Genomic DNA, 17,224 nt, shown 5'->3' with positions numbered 1-17,224 from the left:
ATTCTCTTCAGCAAGGTGTGAAAGTGCCTGTTTCCCTGTTCACTTACCAGTAATTAGTTTTCTAGTCACTCAACTTTTTGGTCTTTCCCACATTGTGTTTTCTAAGATATACTTTAGCCTTCTCTTGGAACATGGGTTGAATGAAGGGCTGAGCTCCAGGCCCTCTTTTCCTTTTTTTATATATGCATTTTCTAGAAAAGTCTCGGGCCTTTATTTCCAACCCCCCTCTTTCCTCATAGCTACTGTTCCTTGCTTATGGACCAAGGCTTTATTCTTTTACTTCAGATCCAAGCAATATAAAATACTTTTTAAAAATACCTTGTTTATTATGCCTTAATTCAAATTTGCTGATATAGATGATCAGTTTCAGAAGAGAATGGTTTAAGGCAACTCACAAAGTCAGGTTTGTTGTTTTTGCCTTGATTCTGCATCTGCAGTAGTTAGGGTGGATGAGATTCACCAGTTTGACAGTTTCAATTTTTTCCTTTTATTAAAAATATCCTACTTGCTCATGTTGAAAACTTTAGAAAATACAGAGAAAATACAAAGGGAAAAACTAAGTTACTGTAATAAAATAGTGAATATTAACAAGATAGCAGCAACACTGCCCTAATACATATACAACTGTGGTCCACATCACAATAATTTACATTCCAGAGATTGTTCCCATGTGAATTAAACAATAACAACATTCATTGGGCTCTAGGACATCCCAAGCACCATTCTAACGACTTTAACAACTTTAAAAATTCAATAATACAACAGTGTCTGATAAGTACTGTTATTCTCCTTTTGTAAGAAAAGGAACGTTCATCTGTCCAAGGTCACAGAGCTAGTAAGTGGTACAGCTGGAATTGAACTAGACACTCAGGCTCATGGACTTGTGCACTTAACATAAGATGCTGCTTCATACAGTATTGATTATTCTCAATTATTAGTATACTTGTCCTATCCCCCACAAAGTCAAGACCCCTAAGTGGGGGGGAGGGGGGGGGAGATTGGATCTTAGTAGAGCTAGATTACTAATAGGCAAACTAAGTCCAGGAAAGAATCAAGCCCTAAAACCCTAGGCATACATAATTATAAATTCTCTCCTATGTGTGGTTCCAATTATGTACCATCCATAATTGTGTACCATTCTAGAGAGGAGAAAATAGTCTTTGTGTGGTTTGTGTGAGGGGCCTAAGTTGAGAAAAGCTGACTTAGAGTATAATGAAGCAGAGGAAGCTCTCAAAAAACTTAGAAATATTTTATCTGTTTTTATCCTCATCCCTCCCCTGCAAAAACAAAACAAAACAAACCTGCCAGGTAGCTTAAGAAGAAATTAGAACTTTTTTGGACTGACTTACAATTATTTTAGGATTTAATGTTTTAAACACCATCAGAAAGGGTACAAATAAAGTTTTATGTTTAGAGTTTCTAAAGCTCTAAATCTGGCCCCTGGGTCCTCATCCAAATAGGATCAATATAATCCATAATAACAACTCTGGTTTTCCTCAAGATGTTATATGAGAAACGGGTGGGACTGACTGCTTCTAAAACTCATTTGAAGGACCAGTCACTTTTGGCACTTAGGGAACAGTGTTTAATGCATAGCAATGAAAACATTTCTTCTGGCCAGGTCATGCTGACCAATACAAACTTAAAATCTGAATCATTGTATAATTTAAACACAATTCAAAAATATTTTTTATTCTCTCCAATCAACACTCAGTGGGAAATATCCCCATTTCCTCAAAATAATCAGAATTTTAAATTCTATAGAACTTATAAACAACTTATAAATAATGGCTTTATGCACATTATAAAACTCTATGTTATGTACACTGTAAAACTCTTTATTCTAAAACTCATTTCCCAGAGTCTGAATAATTATGTGCATATTTTTTAAGGATTAATCTGCCAAATCTTTCATTACTAATTTGTGCTTTATGAGGGTTTTATCATCCCTGGTGTAAAAAAACCTTGGAGATAGGGGCGTTTGGGTGACTCAGTTGGTTGAGCATCCCACTTGGGCCCAGGTCATGATTTCATGGTTTGTGGGTTCAAGCCCCAGGTTGGGCTTTGTGTTGCCAACTCAGAGCCTGGAGCCTGCTTCAGATTCTGGGTCTCCCTCTCTCTCTGCCCCGCCCTTTCCCTCCTCATGCTCTCTCTTTCTCTCAAAAATAAACATTAAAAAATGTTTTTTTTAATTTTTAAAAATTAAAAAAAAAAAATCCTGGAGACAAAATAGGATCTCACTACTGTATTCCTAGTGAGAATTTTTTTATTCCTAGATGTTCAGATAGAAGTAATGATTTTCTCCTGAGCAGGACTGAAATAAACTGATATCTTAAAAAAAAAAAAAAAAAAAAAAAAAAAAATCTTGAGAGGCGCCTGGGTGGCTCAGTCAGTTGAGCATCCGACTTGGCTCATGTCATGATCTCTCAGTTTGTGAGTTCGAGCCCCGCGTTGGGCTCTGTGCTGACCGCTCAGAGCCTGGAGCCTGCTTCAGATTCTGTGTCTCCTCCTCTCTGTCCGTCCCATGCTCACGCTCTGCCTCTCTCTGTCTCTCAATAATAAATAAACGTTAAAAAAAATGTTTTTTAAACTTGAGTAAGTGGCTCAGTCGGTTAAGCGTCCAACTTCAGCTGAGGTCATGATCTCATGGTTTGTGGGTTTGAGCCCTGCATCAGGCTCTGTGCTGACAGCTCAGAGCCTGGAGCCTGCTTCAGATTCCGTGTCTACCTCTCTCTCTGTCCCACCCCGCTCACACTCTGTCTCTGTCTCTCAAAAATAAACGTTAAAAATAATTTAAAAACTGGGTAGAAATTATGTGCTGAGGCATCTGTCACTGACACTCTAGTCCTATTATACCCTTAGAAAGTGTGTGTTTAATGCATAGCATCTAGATCATTTCATATGATAAAATTTTTCATACTCCCTAACTCAGTGGTTCTCAACACCACTGCATGTTAAAATCATCTGGGGAAAATTTTTCTTAAATTTTGATTACCAGGCCACATTCAGACTCTCTGGGATTGGGATCTAGCATTAGTAATTTTAACAGCTTCCCAGGTAATTCTCATGTGCAATCAACATTGAAAACTCTCTTTAATCTTATAACAATCTTTGGCATTCATAGCTAAGCTTTCCTTCTTTCACCCAGGACCACTGACTCAAGATTTTTTTTTTCCTAGAGAAATATATAAAACAGTAAATGCCAATTTAAGAGATTAATCCACTGTGTGTGTGTGTGTGTGTGTGTAGACTCATCAATGCTACACTCTGCCTTTTCTCTTCCTTTACTCAGACCACTGGACGCTATAGGCATGAATACAATTTCATTGGCCCTAACCTTAAGCCCCTGACACTTTGAGGTTCTTGTACTTCTTGGGCCTGCCCACTTTTTCATGCCCTTCAATTTATGTTCCAAAGCTTCATCACTTTGAAGTACCACTTTCTCAGGAGCCTCAACTCTTCTTCAAATGGAGGCCACCACTTCAAAGAACAATTCTATCTACAGCTATCCTCATCTCCATGCTGCCTGTCTCAGATGAGGTATCTCACTTCATTTCTTATTTTACTCAGCATCCTAAGGCAATTCTTTTTTCTCCCTTTGGCTCTAATCTATACACTGATGACCCCTAGATCTCTCTCTTGATCTCTTGACCGATTTTCAAACTCTTATATCCACTGTTTGCAGGATAATTGGATATCCGTCTTTCAAAGTAGTTTCACAGTCAAGATGCCTCAAGCTAAACTCTTTCCCTCTTACCTGTAATCTTGCACAGCACACTGGGAACTAATACCCAGGCAACAATGCCAGAAACCTGGGAATTATGTCTTCCTTCTCCCTCACTTCTATATCCAGTTTCCAAATCCTGCTGACTTTGCCTTTTTTTTTTTTTTTCAAATTCATTCTTTCCTTTCCAGTTTTACTACTACAGTTCAAACTTCTGTGTTCATCTTCATATCTAGACTGCTTTGATAACCTCTTAACTAGTCCCCTGCCCCTCTCAAATTTAACTTCATTAGTGATTAATAAAAAACACCTATCAATCCCCTGGTTACAGTTATTCAATGGTTCCATCATAGAGGATAAATTCTGTTCTTTAGCCTGAGATTTCTCCCACTCCATCTCCTATCGTTTTTTTTTAATTTATTTTTGAGAGAGAGACAGTGCGAGTGGGGGAAGGGCAGAGAGAGAGGGAGAGAGAGAATCCCAAGCAGGCTTTGTGCTGTCAGTGCAGACCCCAGTGTGGCGCTGGAACTCACAAACTGTGAGATCATGACCTGAGTTGAAACCAAGAGTCAGACGCTTAACCGACTGCACTACCTAAACACCCCTACCACACCCATTTTTTAATAGCATACGCTCCTCCTGAAATCCCTTTTCCATCCTGATTCTCTGTCATCTGTAGTTGGATAGGCCTTTCCTTTGCTACTTTTCCTCTGTTTACCTAAGCTAAGTGGTAGTTGTCCTGGTAGTTCTCAGCAAATTCTATCCTTGCACTTACACATTATTGCATTGAAATTACCTGATTCTTTCTACCCAATAAGAATCTTAAGTTCCTTAATGGTAAGGGACATATCTGGGCACTGTGTCCCTGGTATAGGTAGGTGCTCAAAGTTAACTGAACAAACTGAACTATTCAAAGAAAAAGACTGAGAGAAATGAAGGACACTCAGCTCCTTCCCTCTTTTCCACAAATACACCACAAAAACAATCTAAACCCACCACTCAAACCAAGGCCTCTGAGTCTAGACTTTAGTGTAGATTTGAAGAAGAGATGGAAGAGAGTTTGCATCATAGAAACGTAAAGAACATTTTAGAACATTGAATGTCTACTTAGTATTCCTCATATTTTTATGAATTTTTCAATCACTTCATTAATTGTCAGCTATGTTCTTTCCTCTTCTCCCTACTCACCCTTCCCCAGACTCCTTTTTAATTTCCAATATAGAGAAAATTGCCTTTATCCTTTGTTTTCTTAAACTTTGCCAACCAAAATGGAATATTAAGATATCCAGGCTACCATCATTTCTTTCTCACATGGATTTCTTAAACAGCTTCCAAAAGGTGTGACTCCATCCCTTCTTTCTGCTCCCACTCTTACTCCTTATCCAGTGATCTTTCAGTACAACTCTGACTAGTGTACCAAGAGCCAAACTAGCGCGCAAAACAACAGACCCAACTTTGGTGCTTGCCTCTTACCCCTTTAGGTACCTGCTATATTGACTTGGGCTTTCTAGCTGGAAAATTTTGCCCCTCCTCTTTCCCTGGCCTAAAACTGCTTAACCCTCAGTCTAAACATCTCTTCCTCCAAGGAAATTGTTCTGGACTTCTGTCCTTTAGATACTTCTGCCACGTGATTCAATAAACATTTAACTTCTCATATGGTAGCATTTTTCTCATTGTCCCTTCATTATCTTCTCCTACAGTATTTACTGTGACAGCAGAGATCGTGTTAGTCTCAACAGTATATCGTTATCTAGTATGCAGGGTATTCTGTAGTGCTTTTTGTTTTGAATAAATGCATCTAAACGAAATATATTCTGTTAGTGGGTAATACCGTATCTTAGTAGGTCCAATCCTTTTCTTCTTCAGTATCTCTTTGTATATACTCGTTCTATTTTACCAGTATCTCCATCCCATTAGGAGTCCGATCCGGATCATCTCCATATTCAGTGCCCCGGCCCTAATTCTCTTGTTTACAGAGAAGACTGTCTCCCTCTTCCCTACCCCCAAACCTTAAGATGTACGCAATCCTACCTTTCACCCCAAACGAAATAAATGTTTAAAAACGACATAGGGGCGCCTGGGTGGCTCAGTCACCTCACGGTCCCTGAGTTCGAGCCCCGCGTCGGGCTCTGTGCTGACAGCTCAGAGCCTGGAGCCTGTTTTGGATTCTGTGTCTCCCTCTTTCTCTGACCCTCCCCAGTTCATGCTCTGTCTCTCTCTATCTCAAAAATAAATAAACGTTAAGAAAAAAAAATTTTTTTTAAATCGCAAACTCATTCCCATTATCTTTTTGCTCAAAAGAAGGTGTCTAGAGAAAGCAATGAAGACTTTTAAGACTGCCTCAGGGCAGACCGCTCAACCTGCTACACCTCTACAAATGCCTCCAGGTGTAAGCAACACTTCCTTCTCCTTTCCCCGGAAACGGAAAGAGACTAGGAAAGGCCCAGAACCCGAGTTTAGGGATTCGTTTTCCTCAGGTTTCTTGATGGGGGGGGGGGCCGGCAGGCCGAAACCGACTGGCGGGCAGAGACGTCGCTCTCGGCTGACTACGCTTTCTATTGGCTTTCCTGGACTCCGCCCATGGACAGGGCGGGAGATTCGGTGTGCCCAGGCAGGACCCCCATCCCCCAGCCGGCCTCCCGGCTTCCCTCCTCGTCTCTGCGACTCCGAGACCCTGCGACTCTGCTCCGGCTGTGCTTAACAGGCATCTGGCTTTTCCTGCTGGGGCCGTAGCCACCTCCCCTGGAGTGCCCAGTCAGCGGGGTACCGCCGGCAGGTGCTGGGCGGCCCGAGCGGCGCCTGGCGGAGACCTAGCGGTGAGTGGTGGGACGACTGGGCAGCCCGCTTCCCTCTCCCTCTTAACTCGGGGTTTGTGAGGTGATGAGTCCGGTGGCGTCCAGCTCCGCAGTCTGAGCTGGGGTACTCGTCTCGAAGAGGGCTCCCCCTCGGCTCTCCGGGCTGGGTCGTTGCCCTCCCCACGCAGCCCGAAGGCCCCGAGGACCCCCGGCGCGGCCAACTGGTAAGTGGCTCGAGGCCCGGGCCAAAGTCCATAAATACTTGTTGGGGTGACAGCCTCTTTCTGGAAGTACCGTTGGTCGGTCTCTCCAGCAGTGATAGGCCTTCTGTGCAAGGGGCGCATTGCCAACGTATCAGTTTCTCGGCTTAAAGAGCCTTGTGCTCGTAAAGAGAGAACTGTGAAAATCAGTAACAAAAGTGTAAAGTGACCAGAGAGGAGCAGGCACAACGAGGAACAGATTTCGTCCCAGAACTGCCACAGGAGTGAGAACCTTTGATGGCATCCCAGCCCGGATGCCCCAAATGAATCCTGCTGCCTGGTCGGTCACCCTGGCACCATGCTTGGTTGTAAAATGTTGATGAACCAGGCTCTTCTGGTAGAGCTTTTTACATTAAAAGGATGTTGATGCATTAGTTTTCGTCTTACAACTGAAATCCTAACAAAACCATCATACCTACACCCTAGTTAAATGGCAGTCTGAAGGAAAAATAGCATGGCTCTACTACACCGTTGTGTATTGGCACTGCACGTTAAATAGATATCATTTATTTGTCATTTACTGAGCACCTTTTCTATTAGACGAGATGTAGGGATGTCAAGAAATCTACATGGTTAAGTTGAAGTTAAAAAAAAAACAGTGATAAGGAACATTTAATTAGTATTTTCATATGCCACGCACATGAGCTCATTTAATCGTTTTGTCCACAGTTGTGAGTGTGGAGTTAAGATCAGAACCTAGGCTTATCTGATATCAAAATTAGTGCTAATCTATGCCACCTTTTTTTTTTTTAAGGATTATGTTTTTAAAAATTGTAGCAAATCCTTTATTTGCTCTCAGAGGAGAGTGTTTTGCCATTAATACGCCATTGGTGCTGCTGTATTACCTGACTGGTTAACTCCTTGTAAGGAGTCCACTTAAAATTCAGCACCCAAAGACAGTGCCTTGAAGAGCAAATGGTCACTAAAAATTTGCATTTTATTGTGTGGTTGTCAAGTAGTGGATTTTGTTTGTTTGTTGTTTTGTTGTTTTCAGAAATCTTTGGAAAAAGAAGGAAAGATTTCTTTCAAAGTCTTTATAGAAGTTTCTTCAGTTTGGTGATTCAGTACTGTGTAATAAGATGGCTTAAAATCTAGAAAAGGAAATGCTTTCAGCCACAAACAATATTAAGTTAGGATGCCTCTGTCCAGGCAATTCTTATGTAAAATACCATAGGGAAATTGCGAAAGATGATATTCAGTTGTCTAAAATTTTTGTTTTTAAATTTTCCTTGAAAATCTTTCCCCAAAGGAACTACTAAACTTTTGTGAATGAGAATTATGCAACTGACCTTTATTCCTTTTTCACTTTGGCTGCCAGTTAGCTCTGAGCCACTGTTCTTTGTATGATGTATTTTCTGCTTTCTTTGTATTTTCCTGGATCCAGACTCCTATTACTATTACAGTTTGTCGTTTGTTTTCTTGCATTTGCTTATTGTCAGTACTTCAAATCCTTTGTAGAACATAGCTGTTTATATTTTAAACAGCTGTTTATATTATGTTTAAACATAGCTGTTTATATTTTAAAACAATATACATTAGACTGAATCTGGCCATGCTCCTAAAAATATGCTTGATAGGGGCGTCCGGGTGGCTCATTCGGTTAAGCGTCTGACTTCGGCTCAGGTCATGGTCTCATGGTTCTCACGGTTCATGAGTTCAAGCTCCATGTCAGGTTCTGTGCTGACAGCACAGAGCCTGCTATGGATCCTCTGTCTCTCTGCCCCTCCTCTACGCTTGTGCACCCACTCCCGTTGTCTCTTAAAATTAAACAAACATTTTAAAAAAGAGATTAAAAACATGTATGCTCGGGGCGCCTGGGTGGCGCAGTCAGTTAAGCGTCCGACTTCAGCCAGGTCACGATCTCGCGGTCCGGGAGTTCGAGCCCCGCGTCGGGCTCTGGGCTGATGGCTCAGAGCCTGGAGCCTGTTTCCGATTCTGTGTCTCCCTCTCTCTCTGCCCCTCCCCCGTTCATGCTCTGTCTCTCTCTGTCCCAAAAATAAATAAACGTTGAAAAAAAAAATTTTAAAAAAATAAAATAAAATAAAAAATAAAAACATGTATGCTCAATAGAACTAGGGGTGTTTAACTTAATGAACTGGAAACCTGGAGGAACTGTAGAAATCTTTGGATGTTTGAACTGCCAGATGGGAAAATGATTAGATATATGATGAATAGTTTCCAGAGGTCAGAACAAGCATTCAGGATAACAGATTTGTATTTAATGGCAGGAAAAGTGTGTAGTAGCATGATCAAGGACTTTGGAATCAAACTTGGGTTTTAGCCCTTAAGACACTTTCTAGTTGCATGAATTTGGATGAGTAAAAGGATTTAATGGTCTACTATACATGAAAGTACCTAATAGAGTGCCCGACAAACAGCCCCTCAGAAAAACTTTATTTTATACATATACAAAGAAATCATAAGTTTGTTTATTATATACAAATGTCATGTAGATGGGGGCACCTGGGTGGCTCAGTCGGTTAAGCATCCCACTTCGGCTCAGGTCATGATTTTGTGGTCTGTGAGTTCAAGCCCTGAGTCGGGCTCTGTGCTGACAGCTCAGAGCCTGGAGCCTGCTTCAGATTCTATGTCTCTCTCCCCGTCCCCCACTCACGCTTTGTCTCTGTCTCTGAAAAATGAATAAACCTTTAAAAAAAATTTTTTTTAATATGTCATGTAGATGCATTAAACTTTTTCTGTAATATGTCCAAATTCCCCATGGTAGAAAGCAGTATCATGACTAGAAAAATGGCCCAAAACGATATGGTCTGCTGGCAGTGGTCATATAAATTATAGATGAAGTATTATCTTTATACACAAAAACCTAATAGAGTTGGTGAGTGTTAAATGAGAATATGTATAGATTATTCAAAACTGTGTCCAGCATATAGTAAGTGCTCAAATTTTGGCCTCGTCTCTCCAGCCACCTGCCCCCGTGGTCCAGATCTTCTCATCTAGTACTTCCTGGCCAAAATACTGATGGCTGTTTTGCCCTTTCCTATGCCTTCATAATAACGTTTGACTTTGTAAGAACTGTATTTATGTATTCATCTTGTTTGTTAAAACTCATGAACTTGTTTGTTTCTTTTATTTCCTATTAGCTGACCTTGACCAAGTTCTTTTTTTTTCCACTTGCAGGGGACTCTACCTGAATTTTCCAGCTGCAGAATGTGTAATACCTTTAAAGGTAAATGAAAATAGAGACAAGTCAAAAAAAAGAAAATAGAGACAAGTCATTTAAGTGTGCAGAAGAAAATTTCGCAGCATTTAGTAAGTTATCTTCACGCAAGTAACTGACTCATGAGTGATGTAGTCAGCCTCTTATTAGGAGAAAAGACAAAAATAGGATTTATAGAAGAAGGAGGAGAGAAAAAAAATTCACTTTTTGGGTAAACCAATGAGCTAGCAGCTGGTTAGAATCACAGTTGGTTTCAGGCCATTAGTATTATAAGTTCTGAAATTAAGTTTTTTCAAAGTAGGCAGAGTTGATCAAGGTTTTGCTTGCCAAACTCTGAAGTTTGATCAGTGAAGAAGTGACTATAAAGTATTAGAAAGATTCATGTTTACTGTTTAGTTGCCATGATACCCAGAAAGCCACGTTCATAATTGTAAAGTTTGGTAAGCATGCAATAATACTACAGGGAGGTGCTTGAGGATTGTTTGATCCAGGTTTGGTATACCAGTGAAGTACATAGACTTTCGCCAGTGGACTATTTATCTCCAATGAATAGATTCTAAAATCTACCAAACCATTATTCTTTGCTTGGCTGTCCCTTTTCTAAACTGTCATGTATTAACCACCCCTTTTCTGATAATGTTATCATTCTGTAGATTGGTTAGAGCTTTCTTTACAGGAAGAATTGGTTCCCTGTTATTATACTTTAGTTGCCTCGTTTGGATTGAATTTGTTTTTTTTCCAACTGTCAGTTGCCTCTTCTTGTCTTTTCCATTTTTCAGATAAAGAACTGAGTTACCTATTATCAAAAAAACAGTATTAATACAATCATGTATAATATATTTTTCATACTTGAGACTTTAAGTGTTTTGTACAAATACGTGTGTTTGTTATGTGAATGTTTATTTGGCTGTTGATAATGAATTTTTCATCACTTTGTAGTGCTTTATTGCTTTTGTTTAGGTTGGCAATGATGAGTAAACTGGAATTAAAAGAAGACAAGATGCTGGAGGTTCAATTTGTGGGAGATGATGATGTTCTTAATCACATTCTTGATAGAGAAGGAGGTACAGAGTGATTATACAATTGAAGAGATGCTTATGTGATGGTTATGGATTATTTCACTTTTTAAAATATTTTAACCTTCTATTTTGAATATATAGCACAAAGTATTTGATCTAGTAAGACTAAATAAAAACCACTTTTTTAGTTTACTCCAAACTTTTGACAATTAAAAATAATAAAGCTTTATCTGATATGAAATGCTTAATAATAGGGATAAATGATAACTACCCATTGTAATTAAAATGTGTAGTTATTTTGACCCCCCCAAAATAATACACTTTCAGGATTTTTTTTAAAATTATATAAACTGTAGTGAAGAGTGCTATATACTTTCATCAAAGAGAAAACAGTGAATTTTCTTCCAGATTTTAAATAATGACAATATAAGTAGTACAGTTTACTTATTTAAATGTAATATTTAGAAAGAATTTATATCTGTCATGTTCTAATTCTTTGGATGTTCTTTTAGGAGCTAAATTAAAAAAGGAGCGAGCTCAGCTTTTGGTCAACACAAAAAAAATAATAAAGAAGCCAGAATATGATTTGGAAGAAGATGACCAGGAAGTCTTAAAAGATCAGAACTATGTGGAAGTTTTAGGACAAGATATTCAAGGTATTTTGGGGACTGGGGAAAGGGAATGTACACTCAAATTTCTGCTAGTAGCTAAAATTGCTTTGCAGGATACATAAAAATAGTCTGGTAGGTTAGGCAGTGGTGTACCATATTATTATTTTCTAATTGTAAACTACATATAATATAAACTTTACCATCTGTAACATTTTTAAGCGTATAGCTCAGTTGTATTAAATGCATTCATAACGTTGTGCTACTATCACCACCATCCATCTCCAGAACTCTTTTCGTCACGCATGCTATATTATTTTATTTCTCATCAGAAAAGCACTTGCTTCAGTTTTTTATGTACAGTTGGAAAAGTTGGAAGCACTGAGTTTCCATTACATTTTTTTCTTCAGTTTTTTTCCCCCACAAGCAACCAGTCCTGCATTTAATTATTTTTAGAAAAATTCTACAGACCAATCTAAAGTTATTTTTTAAGATACCTATATATTTTTAATTAATTTGAAATAATTTCATAAAGCAAGTCACTTCATTATTACTTTGGTCTTTTTTTTTTTTTTTTAATGTTTGTTTATTTTTGAGAGAGAGAGACAGAGCACAAGTGGGGGAGGGCAGAGAGAGAGGGAGACACAGAATCCAAAACAGGCTCCAGGCTCCAAGCTCTCAGCACAGAGCCTGATGTGGGGCTCATACTCACAGACCATGAGATCATGACCTGAGCTGAAGTGGGACACTTAACTGACTGAACCACCCAAGTGCCCAATTTGGTCGTCTTTATAGAAATAGAAGGGACATTCCAAGAAGTAATGTTTGAATGTAGGCATGCTGATGTTCTGGGTTTTTTTTGCTTTTTGTTTTTTGTTTTTTACATCTAAACCAGATTCCTGCCAGATTATATTTAAAAAATTCTAGGCTTATTATCTTATAGTTAGGGCTCAAGGAACACAGATCTACTTAAGTTGGCTTAGTAAATAAAGACTAAGGAACAAAATCAGTATTGTTGGACACTAGGGGCATTGGAACTGAGACAACATTAAAAACCTAGGGACTTTGCTTTCATGGATCTCCCAGTCTCCCTCATGTCATCTCTGTGCATCTGTTCTCTTTGTATGCCACTTGTCTCTCTCATGTATGTGTTTTTTACTCCCTCATACTTGGCTTATAAATGGTCATCATCACTACTCCTGACCTTTTTGTCACTTCTTGAGTAATAACACCTCTGGTTTAGTTCCCACTTTTAAATGGCATGATACAAAAAATGACCGTTGTTCCTCAATAGACTAAGTGGACAGAGTAGATTCTTTTAAAAGTTTCCCCAATGGGATAGTTGACATTTTTAGGGCATGTTCTGAATAGAACTTTGAATTCTTGACTCCTATTACGCTAGACCTAAGAAGAGATTGAAAGTGTTTTTGTTTTATTTCTTGTTGTAAAAGTAATACATATTTGTGGGGCACCTGGCTGTGACTCTTGATCTTGGGGTTGTAAGTTTGAGCCCTACGTTGAGTGTAGAAATTACATTAAAAAAATAAATAAAATCTTAAAAAAAAATACATATTTGTAGTAGAAACTCGGTGCTTCCAAGCTTTTTCACTTAATAGCACTCACAGCAAATGATATTTGGAAGCACACTGGAATAAATGGAGGAGAATGCCCCAGACCAGGACAAATGCCCTCGGGCTTCTAACCCTTATTCCTGCTCTTTCTGCAAGCCCTGACTGGCATCCACAGAGGCCTGAGAGGATCATTACTCAGCCTACCTATAACCTATGCCTTTAATTTTGCACACTTAATGGGAATCTTTGCCTTAGAGCAGTGTTTCTCAGCCTATTTTTTACTATCATCCCCCAAAGAGCCTTCTTTTAGACATTTTCTCCTAATTGCCCCCACCCATGAATTTTTGATACTATATATATGATATATATCTGTTTATATATCTGTTTGCATATCTGTGGCTCTTTGGAGGACCACAGACCATTGTAATATCTAAGATGTTTTTCACATTTTCACATTCTTCTTCCCACCGAGAGCCAAGTTTTAATCCATCTGGAGCAATATATTCCTGTTGAGAATGCATGCTTTAGAGAACCTGGAACTGTTAACAGTTGGCTGTGTATTTTCTGTCTGTATGTGCATGCACACACATAAGCTTGTGTTGACGGTCTCTGTGTCCAGGAAATGGAACTTTTCATTAGGCTGTGGGCATGTACAATAGACAAGTCTGTAACTTAACGATTAAGTCTCACAGACGTGACTCTTTCTGTTTTGATTTTTTTCTTCTTTGCCAAAATGTGTATTGGGGAGAATGGTGTTCCAGTTATGGTATAGGAAGGAGAGTTTTTTGTTTTTTTTTTTTTTTTTTTAATTTTTTTTTTTAACAGTTATTTATTTATTTTTTTAATTTATTTTTTTTTTCAACGTTTATTTATTTTTGGGACAGAGAGAGACAGAGCATGAACGGGGGAGGGGCAGAGAGAGAGGGAGACACAGAATCGGAAACAGGCTCCAGGCTCTGAGCCATCAGCCCAGAGCCCGACGCGGGGCTCGAACTCACGGACCGCGAGATCGTGACCTGGCTGAAGTCGGACGCTTAACCGACTGCGCCACCCAGGTGCCCCAACAGTTATTTATTTTTGAAACAGAGAGACAGAACATGAACGGGGGAGGGTCAGAGAGAGTGGGAGACACAGAATCTGAAACAGGCTCCAGGCTCTGAGCTGTCAGCACAGAGCCCGATGCGGGGCTCAAACTCACAGACCACGAGATCATGACCTGAGCCAAAGTCAGACGCTTAACCAACTGAGCCGTCCAGGCGCCCCTAGGAAGGAGAGTTTTTTAATGTTTTCTTCAGAGCGGAAATGGTGACATCTATTACAGTCTTCTTTAGCCTCCTTTGAGATAATGAACAATAAGCTTCTTTCTAATCTTTTATTATAATAGAAAACAAATGTGCATTTTTTTTAAGTTAATTTATTTATTTTGAGAGAGAGAGAGAGCACAAGCAGTGGAGGGGCAGAGAGGAGAGACAATCCCAAGTAGGCTCCACACCATCAGTGCAGAGCCCGATGCGGGACTTGAACCCACCAACCATGAGATCATGACCTGAGCCTAGATCAAGAGTCGAATGCTTGGGGTGCCTGGGTGGCTCAGTTGGTTAAGCATCCGACTTCAGCTCAGTTCATGATCTCCTAGTTCATGAGTTCAAGCCCCTCATCAGGCTCTGTGCTGACAGCTCAGAGCCTGGAGCCTGCTTCAGATTCTGTCTTTGTCTCTCTCTCTCTCTCTCTCTCTCAAAAATAAACATTAAAAAAAAAAAAGTCCAATGCTTGACTGACTGTGTCACCCAGGTGCCCCCATATGCATTATTTTTAAAATATAGAAGGACATTTGGCAAAGAATCCTTATGAATAGTTAAAGAAAACAACCTTTCAACAATGACCTCTAAATATTTTATTAATCCCTTTACTTACTATCAAAGTGTAAACTGCTTCTTATAAAAAGCACACATCTTGACATACCTGGCATCATTCTTAGCCTGTTAATCACATCTAGTCTGTAGAATAGTCACTGCATAGAGGTGCTAGGTGATCTCAGCCTTAAATAGAAGATTTTTCCCAAAGATCTCTCAAAGCAATTAGGTGTCCTCAAGAGCAATTTGTCTTATTGATGCTTCTCCTGAACAATTGGTTTGTTTTTTAGTCTTAGCAACAGTGTAACTCTATAATTGATTCTTTGTTAGTTGACTACTAGAAAATTCTTGGAAAACCTCTTTTTAGAAATGTGAGAAAAAAATAAAAATTGTGGTAAAATACACGTAGTATAAAATTTATGATCTTAAAGTGTATAGTTTAGTATTAAGTACATTCACATTGTTTTGCAGTCAATCTCCAGAACTCTTTGCATTTTACAAAACTGAAATTCTACCCATTAAACAACTCCCTAGTCCCTTCTCCTTATAGCCCCTGACAACCACCATTGTACTTTCTATGAATTTGACTACTCCAGGTACCTCATGTTAAGTGGAATCATACAGTATTTTTGCGTGTGTAACTGGCTTATTTCACTTAGCATAATGTTCTCAAGGTTCATCCATGTTGTAGTGTCAGAATTTTCATCCTTTTTGAGGCTGAATAATATTGCATTGTATGCATATACCATATTTTGTTTTTCCATTCGTCTGTCAATGGACTTTTGGGTGGCTTCGACCTTTTGGCTACTGTGAATAATGCTGCTATGAACATGGGTGTACAAATATCTTTTTGAGGCCCTGATTTGAATTCTTTTGGATATATTCCCAGAAGTGGAATTGCTGGATCATATGGTAATTCTATTTTTAATTTTTTGAAGAATCTCCATACTATTTTCCACAGCAGCTACACCAATTTACTTTTCTACTAACAGGACACAACACAAGTGTTCTAGTTTCTCTGTATGCATACCAACACTTGTTTTTCTTTTTAAATTGTTTTTTAATGTTTATTTATTTTTGAGAGAGAGAAAGAGAGCGTGAGCAGGGGAGAGGCAGAGAGAGGGAGACACAGAATCCAAAGCAGGCCCCAGGCTCCGAGCTATCAGCACAGAGCCCAATGCAGGGCTCAAATCCACGAACTACAAGATCATGACCTGAGCCAAAGTCGCACACTTAACTGACTAAGCCACCCAGGCGCCCCTGTTTTTCTTTTTTAATAGCCATCCTAATGGGTGTGAAATGGTGTATTACAGAAATAACATTGCATTCTGATATATAAACAACATAGTTGGCCTTTATTAGACTTTTGGATTGTTTCTAACTTTTTATTTTAACTAATACAGTAGTGATTACCCTGGGACATAAATCTTTGTTTAGATCTCTTATTTCTTCATAAGAGAGTCCTAGAAGTAGAATTACTGGTGAAAGTGTATGAACTTTATAAAGCATACATGTTGCCAAATTGCTTTCTAGAAGGATTGTATCAACTAGTATTAGGATCCCTCATCAGAATTAAGTATTTTTTGTTACATTTATTACCCACTTTAATTTCTTTTGTGATTTGTATATTCATAGTTTTTTCAGTTTTGTGCATTTTGAGTCATTTAAAACTTATTAAAAAGTTTTATATGTGGGAGACTTGGGTGATTCAGTCAGTTGAGTCACCAACTTGAGCTCAGGTCGCACTCTTGTGGTTCATGGTTTCAAGCCCTGTGTCAGGCTTGCTGTTGTCAGCGCCAAGCCTGCTCAGATCTTCTGTCCCCCTCTCTCTGCGCCTCCCCCACTCACGCTCTCTTCACATAAGCATGCTCTCTCTCTCTCTCTCTCTGTCTCTCAAAAATAAATAAACATTAAGAAAATAGTGTCCTTTAAAAAAAGAAAAATTCTATATATAGTAAAAACCTTCTTGGACAATATGATTAGAATCATTGTTAGTCAATCAAAATATCAGAACCAGAAAATCATAAAAATACTCTAAACATTTTGTTTTATATATAAGCATATATATACACACATATACACACACATATACACAAACACATACCCACCAGAGTCTTTTCTTTCAGTAGAAGTTTGCTAGAAGTCAGCTGGTTGAAGAACAGCATCACCTTTTGATTTTGGTGTTGGGTTTTTTTAGACAGCATATCCATAATGCA

General features: G+C 39.0%; 1 protein-coding gene across 3 annotated transcripts in view; it reads left to right on the top strand.

The window, feature by feature from the left end:
* Window positions 1-5,427: 5,427 nt before the first annotated feature.
* ORC2 (origin recognition complex subunit 2) overlaps window positions 5,428-17,224 on the top strand; it is a 44,880-nt gene continuing 33,083 nt past the window's right edge. Inside the window, exons 1-4 of one of the 3 annotated variants that reach the window (XR_015255434.1) lie at window positions 5,428-6,540; window positions 9,912-9,966; window positions 10,918-11,021; window positions 11,489-11,632. Coding sequence is in view for 2 of the 3 variants with exons in the window: in XM_086719241.1 (XP_086575367.1) it covers window positions 10,925-11,021; window positions 11,489-11,632 (241 nt within the window). In the remaining variant the exon portion in view is untranslated. Of the gene's footprint in view, window positions 6,541-9,911; window positions 10,050-10,917; window positions 11,022-11,488; window positions 11,633-17,224 lie in introns of those variants that run through there. The other 2 variants (XM_086719241.1, XM_086719242.1) reach the window with 2 other exon arrangements.

The sequence above is a fragment of the Puma concolor genome, chromosome C1 (assembly GCF_028749965.1).
Source record: "Puma concolor isolate L17-30 chromosome C1, mPumCon1.1.hap2, whole genome shotgun sequence".
NCBI lineage: Eukaryota > Metazoa > Chordata > Mammalia > Carnivora > Felidae > Puma > Puma concolor.
This window is presented reverse-complemented; position numbering and strand designations above follow the sequence as displayed.